Source organism: Sorex araneus, chromosome 1 (genome assembly GCF_027595985.1).
Source record: "Sorex araneus isolate mSorAra2 chromosome 1, mSorAra2.pri, whole genome shotgun sequence".
Taxonomy (NCBI): domain Eukaryota; kingdom Metazoa; phylum Chordata; class Mammalia; order Eulipotyphla; family Soricidae; genus Sorex; species Sorex araneus.
The window spans coordinates 67,688,084-67,701,546 of record NC_073302.1 but is presented as its reverse complement, the minus strand read 5'-3'; the positions used below and the strand labels follow the sequence as shown (position 1 = coordinate 67,701,546).

Below are 13,463 nucleotides of genomic sequence, written 5' to 3'. Positions count from 1 at the left end.
GAGCAACCCTTTAGCATTGCTGGGTGCTCCTGCCCTAACCCAAAAAATAAAGGAAACAAGATGGAAGGGAGCCATAGTTAGCAAAAGGTTGAGAAACACAGCCTTAGAATCACCTGTAATATAGAACTGATAAAAGTACTTTCCTGTATAGGCTTAGTATAAGGTTAAATATGGTATTATATATGTAGTATTTAGCATGTACATAGGGACATGTTTCTAAAATGTGAACTATATTTTCTTATGCTTTCAATCAAGCATCTATACTGCCTCCCTACAGCGAATAGAGAAGGTTGCATATGTCTGTGGTTCAAGACCATGAGGACAGAGGTTGTCACACATGTTAAACTTTGTGATTCCACCAATTGTTCTGTTGATTGTCCCCCTAAGCTCTCTTATTGTGGGCAATCTTGATACCAGGAAGTGAGTTCGTGGAGGCCATGCCCTTGAACAGTCTAGATTAAGCATCACCTCCCCTTACCAGATTATTTGACTGTACAAATCCAGGCAGTTAAGAAGCCCATAAACCTTAGTGCTCAAGGCTACTGCTGGCTCTGCACTGAAAGTCACTCCTGGCAGTGTTTGGGAGAACCATCTGAGTGCCAGGGATTCAATCTAGGTTGGGCTTCATGCAAGGCAAGCTCTGTGACTATTGTAATATCTCTTCAGCCCCAGGTTTTATTTTGCTTTAAAGAATATTTAAAAAGAATTCTTTACAAACTGCTTAAAGTAGTTTAATTAAATTCAATATAGGAATCACTACTTTACTTCTAGTACATGAGGATATTTCCTTGATTTTAAGCCACGTTTCATAATTGCCTGCATTTATGAATAATTTTAAACACAAATTCCTATAGGTTCCTCTTCCTACTCTTAACTATAAAGTTAAACAGAGACAACAATTGTACAAGATTAAAAAGTTTATTTCTTCCTTGCCTTCACACTTAGCTAGAGACCAGCCAATGTTTATAGATAACTCTTCTATAATCGTAATCTCAGGCAAACCAAAAGTAACCCCCACAATTCTTTCTTTAAATTTTATTTTATTGAGGTAAATAAGAGCATAATAACCCCCCAACCACCACCAATTCTTAATTTTTCTTCCTTTTTAGTTTCTGTAGAACAATATTCTTTAAACTCAAATGTCAATATCTTATCAAATACCATGAATATAAATGATGTATAAGAAGAATATCTTTGATAGGAAAAAAATGGTATCAGTGATATCCACCAAACCCTTAAGGATGGTGGAGGTCTTAAAGTTATGCCATTGGCAATTCTGATTAAAACAATTTTAAATCTACATTTGCTGTTTGAAACATTGCTATGTGTCATCATAAATATACTAATAGGAATTCTACACCACACATTATATATTCTGCATGAGCTCTCAGTGAAGTGGAGAAACTGTATTTTATTAAATAATAATAATAATAATAATAATAATAATAATAATGAGGGACAGTAATAAAAAAGTTTAGCTCTACTTATACTTTTCATAAAAGAATATTTAAATAGAAGTTATCAGAGGCTGGCTGATAGTATAGTGGGTCAGGGGTTTACCTTGCATGCAGCTGGTTGATGGGTGATGGTTGGCATCAGTGGTGAACATGGTATGTTACATGCATTTAGCAAGGTGAGAAATTATACACCTAAAACCATGATCAACACAGCTTTGTACACTTATATATCACCTCCACTTATAAATAAGGAAAATAGAAATTACCCAGATGAATAAACAGAAAAACTGTCAGAGTCACTGTGAGTTGTATATCATCACATGGCCAGAGAGAGTATAAATGGCTAAGACACTTGCCTTGTATGCTGCTGACCCTACTTCAATCATGGTACCAAATACAGTCTCCTGAGCACTGCCAGGGGTCACTCATGAGCCCAGAGCCAGTAACAGCCCCTGAGTACTGCCAGGTTATGGTAGCCCAATACAGTCGCCTCAGAAGAAATGAAATCATCATAAAATGTTAAGATTAATATTGCGATACCACCCACAAAACAGATCATCAACTGAACAATTGTCATGCCTTTTAATATCCTTCAACAATATCAGTCTGTGAATCTGTTAGTTTTTCCACCAGTAAATGGAGACCATGATATTTACTCTGGCTAGAAAAAAAATATTTACTCTGGCTAATCTAAGAAGAGTTGGGGGTGGGGGGGATGAAGATAGTATGTCTGAAAAACTGAAAGCACAATGTAAGTGGCAGAGAACATTATCTATGACTACTCAATTTCACTGTTGTTTCTACTAAAATAATAGCTATAATTAAATAAATCAAGGCCAAGTTATATAATCCATAGTAGGTGACAAAAAGCAGCTTTTATGACTATTTGACAGTGTACAGACTGAAGAAAACTCCCGCCTCTCAAATCAGTTGTAGAAATCAGTCATCACTGGTATCTGAAGGAGGCATCTAGAAAGTCTGCTAAGCAGAACAACAGTGGGACTAACCAAAAAAAGATGTCTAATAACAAACTGTATGACATTATAATGTTTAGGACCCAAGAATTTCTCTCTAGAGAAGTCCCACTGGGCACCGAGCACTTACTGGGAACCCTACAGCTGTCCTCATGAGCACTTCTCTCTGCAACCCAGAGGGTGAAGAAGTCAGTTTGGGTTCCGGAAAAAGAAAATCCCGGGTGTTTTCTTCATAGTAGGCCAATTCTTCCCATGCTGGGGAGAAAGAAAAAAAGGCATAAGTAGATGTACACTCTAAAAATGATGTACCTAAACAGCCCTGAGTTTAATCAAGACTTAGACAAGTGACAACAGAAATGGAACTCGAAGAAAAACTGGTATTTTGACCGGAGCACCTGTTCTTCAGGAGGCAGATATCTTCTACTCCTTTTCATTTCCAGAATAATTTTTTAAAGACTTCATTAATCATAACAGAGGGGAAAAAAGACTTCTAAAGAACAGCTTCATAAGACAGAATAAATGGGAAAGTCTAACAGCCATTCTTTCCTTGCACAGACTTTTTTGAAGGACATAATTTGGGGAAAACCCTATGGATAACATAGGAACAAGGCAGAAGCTGGGTGCCAGAGATACAGTACAGCAGGGAGGGTTCTTACCTTGCATGAGACTAAGTTGGGTTCAATCCTCAGTACCACATGTGGTCTCCTGAGCACCGCCCTACTCCCAGGTGTGAGCCCTGAGCACACAGCTGATTGTGCCCCCCCCAAAAAAAACAAACAAACAAACAAAGAAAAAACAGTTTAAAATAGGATCCAGGGAGATAGAGATTAAGGTGCATGCCTTGCATGTGCCCAACCAAGGTTCAATTTCCAGTACCACATCCTCTCCCAAGCATCACTCAGATATGGCCCAGGAAGCCACAAAGCACTGCCAAAGTGATCCTAGTGGCCCCCAACACCGAAGAGCCTGAGTAGCACCACGTCCTTGGACCCTGGCACTAAACAGAATTGTGGGGAGTGGACTGTGGACCCCCAGGCATGCTTAGAAGGACTCCCCAAAAACAAACAAAATAGGAACAAGGTGGAAATACTCTGTTTACAAAAAGTAGTAGAATGGGGTTCCACATGTTCTGTGAGGCAGAAATGTCAGTATCCTGATGACCCAGAGAGTATCCAGGGCTATTTTTCTCACCAGCGCTGGTACAAAGCCCAGGAATACTCCCAAAATTTCTAGGGACATTTTATAAGCAGGAAACACATGTGCTGGTCTGTTCTATAATGTTCAGTGAAGTCCTTCATGACTTGCTATCAGGCCACCTGTCTTTCTTTCAGGAAAGAAATTGTTTTTGTTATCATTAGGGCTCAGATAAGCAAACACAAAAGACTACAGTGCAAAAATTTTTTAATGGTCTGAATTTTCAGGAATGCTGGCACTATGTAAACCAAGGAAGTTTCTACTCTGTTTTGTTTTGGCATTTTAAAAATCATATCAGATCTAAATACAGGCTTCTCCTGTTATCTAAAAGCTGTGTGTGCCTATTCAATTGCCTAAAGGGAATAATTAATTGCCATTCATTTATATGGAGGTGTTTTCTGTATTCCCAATGCCCTCGCCCCCAAAAATTTACCAAATCATGCCAAAATAATGTATAAAACGTAAAACAACACTAACATATAGTAAAAGTAGAAATGATGTGATGTATCATAGCCTATGTAAGGTAGTACCCAGGGAAAGAGCTTGGGAATACCAATCTGTTGCTCACGGCACCCACTGTCTCTAGCATGGCTACTACAATGGAATCAATTACAACACTAACCTGGCTCAGGGACAGGGCATCAGTACAGTACCTGCCTTGTAGGCATGGGGACCTGCTTTTCATCACTGGCACCACCCCACATGCTGGCAGCAAGGTCACTGGTGAGCCACAACAAAATTGTGCAATCTCTTGTGCATCACAACCAAGTGTGTGACCCCAATGAGGACCACAATCAAGTATGTGAACACCAACACATTTTCCAACCAAGTATGGTGACCCTTAGTCATCCCCAAAGCAAAATTTTTGGGGTTAGCAAAAAAACTATTTTGTTTTTTTGGGGGGGGGAAATCCTTCTAAGCATGCCTCGGGGGTCCACAGTCCACTCCCCACAATTCTCAGTTCAGTGCCAAGGTACTTATATGAGTCTTTGGTAAAAGCAAAGTGGCATAACTCAAAAACTCAGACTTAAATAATCGAGGAAGATCGGGTGATAGCTCAAAGGGGTAAAGTAGATGCTTTGTATTTGCAAGGCCCCACATTTGATCCCTGGACATATTCTATAGTCCCTGGACACCATAGGGTATAGCCCTGGTAGCCTATTGAAAATACACATGACTGTATAAAAATAATTGCCCTTACATCAAATAATATGATGAATTAATTTCTACTTATTCCACTATATTTGGGTTATTTTAATAAGAATCAAAATGCAAATAATGGGTCTAGAAAGATTGTATAGTGGATAGAGCACTTGCCTTGCACACAGCGAATCCGGGTTCAATCCCCAGCATCCCACATGGTCTCCAGAACACTACCAGGAGCGATTCCTGAGTGCAGAGCCAGGAGTGTGCCCCTCCAAAAATCAAAATTCAAACAAAAGATTTCTATATTTTTCATAATAATATAATTTCTTTCATTGCTTCCCGTCTCAGACACACTCCAGCCACAATGAACTGGTGATATGTCGTTTTTTCCTGGGAAATGTATTCCTCCACATATGTGGTTCCTTCCAAAATATCCTGTCTTCCTCCCCTTTCTATTTATATCCTAATCATCTTTCAAGTTTTACCTTAAATATCTTATAAGATATCCAATATAGCAAGTCCAAATTAAAACTCTTGATATTTTTCATAAATAAAATTTCCCCTGTTTTCCCATCAGAGAAAGTGCTACCAACTGCACCAGTCAAATAATTACTATTTTTCCTCTGTACGTTTCACCAAGAATAGACACCGTTCTCATGAGTATGACAGAAATAAGCTAACTAATAACAATGAAAATGGTTCCAATGAAATGAATAACAAAATAGTTCAAACTAGTTTTAATTTTAAATATTATTCTTCTATACGTAAATTTGATTTTTGTAGCCATAATTCATAGTATAATGTTAAAGCCATGTTAGGTATACTTTCGAAGTATGCATTGGCTAATAAAATGAAGCAGTATTACACAAAAATTATACATTATTCTTAAAAACAAATGAATTATGGGGAAAAATTAGGCTGAATCCTTAATTCCATTCTTTCATTCCTTTTATCAATCCCATTAGGAAGTCCTACAGACTCTAAAAATCTATAATCTGGCCCTATTGCTTCATTTTTACAGCTACCTCATGGTCTGAGCCCCCTACTCTGCCCTGGATTACTGTCCTCATGGACTCCCAGTTCTCATTGTTTCTGTTCTTCACACAGGATGATGTGACAAATGCACTGGACTATGTCTTTTGCCTGCTCAAAATCTTTTGATAGACTTTTCATCTGATATTATAATAAAATCTAGGATTCCTATGGAATGAAAGTCCTTGGTTTACATGTAATTTCATCAGGTGCACAACCTAAGGGTATACTGCCACTTGCTATCATAGCTCATGTTTTATATTCAATAAAAGTTATCATAAAATGATTTTATTGATGCAATTATTTACCTACTCCCATCATTGCTCCATGAAAATAGTGACTTTGTCTATTCTCCTCATTATCAAATTTCTGTCCATGCTTTCCCTACAAAGGTGTAAGCTCAAGTAGTTTAACCAGTACTGGGCCGGATCCAAGACAATATCACTTGAAAAGAGGGGTATGTCATGAGATATCACTAAGACAGACATCTTCAAAATGAATTTCAGGATGATAGTTCAAGGGCTGGAGCACATGCCTTGTGTGTAGAGGTCCTAAATGCAATGCCCATGGTCCCTAACACTGTCCCTGTGGCCCACAGCATGGCCAGGTACAAATAGTAGTACATTGATGGGCCTGAGTATTAAATTTTTAGGTCTGCACAGCCACTTATCTCTGGTAGGACTTTTCTCTGGGAGAGACACCCCACTCCCTGCCCCGCAATATTGAGTTTCATGTTATTCAGAAAAGAGTGGCAAGGCAGGGGCTGCAGCAATAGCACATATGGTACGGCATTTGCCTTGCATGCAGCCAACCCGGGTTCGATTCCCAGCATCCCATATGGTCCCCCGAGCACCGCCAGGAGTAATTCCTCAGTGCAGAGCCAGGAGTAACCTCTGAGCATAGCCAGGTGTGACTCAAAAAGCCAAAAAAAAAAAAAAAAAAGAGTGGCAAGGTAAGTATCCTACATCTGCCCCCAAATCTGTGGAATGATGCCTGCTACTAAATAGATACCTGCCAATGCTTCCCAGTTAAACAGGGAAATTAAAATGGGAGAACCTCAGAGCCCTCCTACATTTGACACTCAATAACCATTAGTTACTCCCTTCAAGACTTAGTTTCCACAACTGTGAAAAAAAATGGTTTAAATTTTTTGAAAATGCTTTTCAACTTTTGCCATGAATTCACTTTCAATAATTTTTTCATTAGTACATCTAAGAAACATGTACTAAGATGTACCTGCAGGGGTTGTATGCACTGTAAACATTATTGAATAGAAAGGATACAATGCCTATCCTCCTATAAGGCACAGACCACAAGTAGACTGCTACACAAGCTGCACAATCAGATAAATGTGTAATTCATGGGGGTCAGAGAGATAGTATAGTGGATAGGGTGTTTGCCTTGCATGCAGCTAACCTGGGTTTGATCTCCAGCACCTGACATAGACCCCCAAGCCCACGAGGAATGATCCCTGTGCAGTACCAGGAATAAGCCCTGAGCACTTCTGGTATGGCCAAAAATCCAAAAATAAATAAATGTGTGATTCTAAATTATGATGAAAAGGAAGGTGGAGAGGGAGGTGAAAAGGAGGGTGGGATGCTAAGATCCATCTTCTAATTTATTTACTACTCTCCTCCAAGCCTCCTTATTCATCAACTCTCATTCACAAGCGCTGAACTCACACCTAGCACATATGAGCTACTGAGTTTAATCCTCCACATCTCATGACCCCCAACAGCCACTATGAGCGCCTCAGATCCTGGCTGACCACAAAAAAGTCAAACCTCACCACCGGTCCAAGGATCACCAGCAGTGATCCCCAGGATCCCCTGCAGCACCTCTGGAAGTAATAACTATTTTTAAAAATATAACCTATAATGGGTGTGACTTCCCCAACTTTATTGGCCAAAACAGACTTCACACATCCAAGATATCAGAAGGGCAGCTGGAAAAAATGAAAAGATTTGTAACAACTACATCAGCAACAAAATACAACTTTTCTACTAAAGCCTGGAGTGCAGTGATTAAGAATTCAGACTCTACTAAGTTCAGGCAGATCCAGGGTCAAATCCTTGCTTCACCAATACCACCTGTATGAACTTGAGCAAATCTGATCTCCATCTCTCCAAAAAGTAGGAATAGAACTTGCATATGACCCAGTGATTCCACTTTTTGGTATCTGTCCTCAAAACACAAAAACATTCATTTGAAAAAACATATGCACACTTACATTCACCACCACACTTAGCACAATAGCCAAGATATGGAAACTACCAAAATGCCTAACTACAGATGAACAGATCAGTAAATTCTTGTTATATACACACAATGGAATAATGGAGCTCTCAGGAAGACAAAAATCAAGCTGTGTTACAAAATAGATGAAACTAGAGAACATGCTGAGTGAAATCAGTCAGAAGGAAAGGGATAGAGTCAGATCTCTCTCATATCTGGGATTTTAAAAATACACAACAAACATCAAGAAAGGGCCAAAAGCAATACATAGGAAAACTGTTCCAGGCAACTGAGTTGGTGGTGGAAGAAGGTCTCAGAGTTCGTGGAGGAGGAAGATGGATCCACTTGTTATGGGTGTGGTGTTAGAATTATATACATATTATATACCATCATTTGTGTTTTGTAAATCACAAAACCTCAATCAATAACAAAATAAGTTCAAAACAATATTAAATTCTTGATATCAAGTTCCATTAAGAAAATAATTGTGCCTATCTCTCGGACTACTGTGAGGACAAATAACAAGACTATATAAAGGCTAGAATGCAGTGCCTGACATTACCAGTCACTGACAATGATGACTCCGTGGCTCCAGCCTGACAAGGGTCCCACCACCAGCAGACACTGTTCTGGTCTCTAATTTTCATTCATATGTTCCTACTCAGACACCAGGATGATGTTCTCCACAGTGGGATTTTTTCCATTGGCCTCTCACATGCTTTTGGCTAGTTTTTGGCACAACATCCAAAATGATAGCTACTAAATTACTTTTTATATGTTTACAAGAATTAAGATTTTTAAAAAAGAGGTTAGAAAACTGGAGGCAAGCTTCTCCACTACCTTTGGAATCATAGGGGTAAAATTAAATACAGAAATAGAAAGCTGTTAGGCCTCTCAATATTCTCTGGCTTTGTCATTTTCTACAAAAAAAAAATTTCCAACCATTGTGAAAATATCAGTACATTAAGGAGAGAGCAAGAGCCTAGGTTATAAATAAAGGCACAGGCTGAGCAAGTTACACAGCGAAATGTCTGAAATTCAGTGTTCTTAACAGGAAGATGTACCTACAGCAACATCACCAGTACCACCAATGACGAGTGTTTCCTCAAAAAGGAAAACAAATGAGGGCTGGAGTAATAGTACAGAGGATAGGACACTCGCCTTGTATATGACCAACTTACGTCTGAGTCCTGGCACCCAGATGGTCCCCCAAACCCTGCCAGGAGTGATCCCTGAGTGCAGAGCCCAGAGAAAGCTCTGAACACACTTGGATGTGGCCCAAAATATTAAAAAATAAAATAAAAGGAAAGGAAACAAATGAGACTTCAAGTGAAGAATCTAAATATCATTGTAAATGTATTAAACTATGAAAAATTAATACTGGTTCAATAAATAGTCAATATTAGTAGAAAAGATCAAAATTGACAGTTCATTCCCTAATACAAGGTCCGATTTGATTTCCTCCTTACAGGTAAGAAAACTGACACCCAAAAAGCTGACACTTGGGGCTGGAGTGATAGCACAGCGGGTAGGGCGTTTGCCTTGCATGCGGCCGACCTGGGTTCAAATCCTAGCATCCCATATGGTCTCCTGAGCACTGCCAGGAGTAATTCCTGAGTGCAGAGCCAGGAGTAACCCCTGTGCATCGCCAGGTGTGACCCAAAAACCAAAAAAAAAAGCTGACACTTGTCATGATGCCAAATAGAAATTCAAAACCAGATCATCTGAGGCAGGACTTCTTTCCTAGCTGATGCCTAATTCACAGTGTTCCAAGGATAAAATCAAGTTCTTATTCATGGAATGGGTATCTACAAAAATAACATTTTACAGCTGGACTGAATAAGCAGGACTTAACCCAGAGAGGTTTTTATTTAAGAGACCAATAAAAAGCAAGCACCAGCTCACTGTCAAACAGAATCATGCTGCCCCCCTGTGTCCATTATCCTTTTTACAACTTCAGTACTGAAGAATGGGGGTGGGAGAAAGGTACTCATTGTTTCTAAATTAAATATAAACCTATTCATTCTTTGAGTATGCAAATCTCATTCCTTGCATCATTAACTTGATGGTCACAATGTATCTTTTTATTAAAATAAGTGTGTTTTAAACTAATACCCAAAATAAAAAATTAACTAAATAATATCAATAGCAAAATGCAAAGCTAGTTAAGAACTGATCCCTAGAGCCCAGAAAGATAGTACTGGAGATAAGTTGCATACTTTGCATACAGCTCACCCCCATTCGATTCCCAGCACCACATGTGTCCCACAACCACTGCTAGGTATAAACCTGAATTCCACCCCACCATATCCCACCCCCAGCATCACCAGAGTGGGCCTGACACTGCAGGGCCTGAGCAGAACCTCCCTGGACCTTCTCACTGAACCCCAAGACTGGCTGACCAAGAATCATGAGTAGAGAATCCCCAGAGCCCTCCTTCCAAAACAAACTAAAAGAACTGAACACTGAGAACTGCATGAGACTTCAATAATTTATTTTTAATGATCTGGTATCAAGGACCAGCAGATTGGCCAAGGAGGTGACTCAAAGGGCTGGAGTGAATGTCTGCCGGGCACAGAGCCCTGGGTTCTATTCCAGCACTAGACAGTCATTTCACCACCACCTGAGTAGCTGTGATGGCTTGAAACACTGCTGAGAAGACCTCCCCCTCCCACCTCCCCACAAAGAAAAGACAAACAGATGAAGATGCTCACTTGGAGCATTCTATGGCAGGTGCCACCAGCATGATACTAGTAAGTGGCATCATCTTGGGCTTCTTCTAATAACCTCAACAAACATATGGTGCACCAATCAATGGATCCATTTGTCACAAATCTGAAGCTGAGCAAAATTATTTAACTCCATTGAAATTACAAATAAATCAAAGGGTTTTAGACAAAAGGAAAACAAATTTTTTCTAAAATATTTTCTATCTGCTTAACTTCTGAGTTAAAACAGCAGCCATGCACCTAGCTTCAGTATTCTCTAATTGCCACACATTTGAACTACTCTTGCAAACTCTCACAGATAAATTTCTGGTTATGTGAAAAATATACAGCAGCCTAAGTGACACTACATTTTAAAAATAAAGGTGCTATATATGTGTATATATTATATATATATTCAATCAATATTTACTATCAATGAGATATTTTAGTATATGTTTGTATTTGGGGGCGGCTGAACCATATAAAAACCATAAGCTATACTAAACACTCCTAAACACATTTTAAAGGTATAAAGACACACAAATTGTTAATAGTTATTGTTGCTGGGGGTATTAATAGCATATCTTCTAATTTATCTACATAATTTTCTGTCGATTTAAATTTTTACAGTGAAAATATTTAGTATGGGGCAAGATTTTTAAATTTATGTAAGACTAAATATTCCTTCTATTTTATTGTACACTAAAATATAACTTGCCAATTAGCAGTAATTTATGTTTAAGTATTAAATCGAATCAAATTTTAAAAGTTAAAAAAAAAAAGAAATTCTGGGGCTAGAGAGATAGTACAGCAGGTAGGGAGCTTGCCTTGCATGCAGCCAACCCAAGTTCAATCCCTGGCATCCCACAATATCCCCTGACCACTGCAAGAACTAATTCCTGAGTGCAGTGCCAAGAGAAGCCCCTGAGGATCGTAGTGTGTGGTCCCCCAAAACAAAACAAAACAAAAGAAATTCAATGCCCTGATTTCAGTATAGCACTTCTATACTAAAAATATTCCATGAAAGTCTGAAAAACAATTGTAAGGCATTTTCCATTGTCTCTGATGTACCATCCTAAGAAACCAATGAAATATACAAGAATAAACCTTGTCTGGATTCCCCGAGAATGGCATTCTTGTTTCCAGGATCTGCCTCCATCAATGAGCCATGAGGCAGAAAAAGAATGACAGACTCTTACTATCCACTCAACTCCACCTCCTCCTACAACCATGTCCTTCACTAAAGGCCCCCACAGCCACCTCCACGAGTCTCACCTTTTGTGACCCAGACGTGTTCAAGAAAAATGAAAGTTCACAATAAGATATTAAAATAATGCAGTAAATTGAGCACAACTGATTAAAAATCCTCCATTCAGCCAACTGGTCCAGCCCTTTTGGAAAACAATGTGGACGTTTTTCAAAAAATTAGAAATTGAGCTCCCATTTGACCCAGCAATACCACTTCTGAGAATATGTCCTGGAGATGCAAAAAAGTATAGTAGAAATGATATCTGCACTTGTATGTTTATTGTAGCACTATTTACAATAGCCAGAATATGGAAAAAACCCAAGTGCCCGAGAACAGATGACTGGTTAAAGAAACTCTGGTACATCTACACAATGGAATACTATGCAGCTGTTAGGAAAGATGAAGTCATGAAATTTGCATATAAATGGATCGACATGAAGAGTATCATGTTAAGTGAAATGAGTCAGAAAGAGAAAGACAGACATGGAATGACTGCACTCATTTGTGAAATATAAAATAACATAATGGGAAACTAACACCCAAGAATAGTAGGGATAAGGGTCAGTAGGGTTCCTCCACAGCTTGGAAGCTGGCTTCACACGCTGTGGGAAAATGCAGCTGAGATAAAGAAGGGACCACCAAGCAAAGGGTGTTTGGAGGGATCACTTGGGATGGGAGAAGTGTGCTGAAAGAAGACTATAGATTGAACATGATGGCCACTTACTGCCTGTATTGCAAACCATAAGACTTTTTAAAAGGAGAGAGAGAGAGTAAAAGGGAAAGTGCCTGCCACAGAAGCAGGGAGGAAATGGGGTGGGGGTGGTGGGTGGGATACTGAGAACATCGGTGGTGGAGAATGGGCACTGGTGGAGGGATGGGTACTTGACATTGTATGTATGACTGAAATGTAATCACAAATGTGTGTAAGTCTGTAATTCTATCTCATGGTGTTTCATTAAAGATTTTTTTAAAAATTGGAAAAAAAAAAGAAAAAGGGAAAAAAAAATTTTCTTAAAAAAAAAAAAATTTCTCCATTCAGGGACCAGAAGGTAGAATAGTGCATGGTAGGCATGTGCACAACCCAAGCTTAATTCCCTGTACCACATGGTCCCCTGAATATCATCAGGTGCATGCCCAAAGACCCCTAAGCACTGGAAGGCCCTAGTACCAACGGAGTGACTAAGGTAATTTTCAACACGAGAAGAAACAAGCAGCATGTCATCCGTGAGCCCTGGCATTGAACCACAGGTCTAGTTGACTAAGTACCACAGGTGAGACCCAGGTCACCTGATCATCACTTAGGAGACTATGAAAAAACTAAAAAGTCTGCCTTAAAAAAGAAAAAGAAGTTACAGACACATCATGGAAAACAAATCTCGAAGACACTGCCACATGAAAGAAAATACACATCAGGCCATATGTTGTCTTTTGATACAAAATGTCTAGAACAGGCAAATCTAATATAGAC

At 39.2% G+C, this 13,463-nt stretch overlaps 1 protein-coding gene across 6 annotated transcripts in view; it reads right to left on the bottom strand.

Moving 5' to 3' along the window:
- SPATA6L (spermatogenesis associated 6 like) overlaps positions 1–13,463 on the bottom strand; it is a 53,577-nt gene that overhangs the window by 27,712 nt on the left and 12,402 nt on the right. For 5 of the 6 annotated variants that reach the window (XM_055121739.1, XM_055121915.1, XM_055121851.1 and 2 more), the window contains one exon: positions 2,562–2,686. In XM_055121739.1, the coding sequence (XP_054977714.1) occupies positions 2,562–2,686 (125 nt within the window). Of the gene's footprint in view, positions 1–2,561; positions 2,687–3,087; positions 3,180–13,463 lie in introns of all 6 variants that reach the window. The other variant, XM_055121979.1, reaches the window with a different exon arrangement.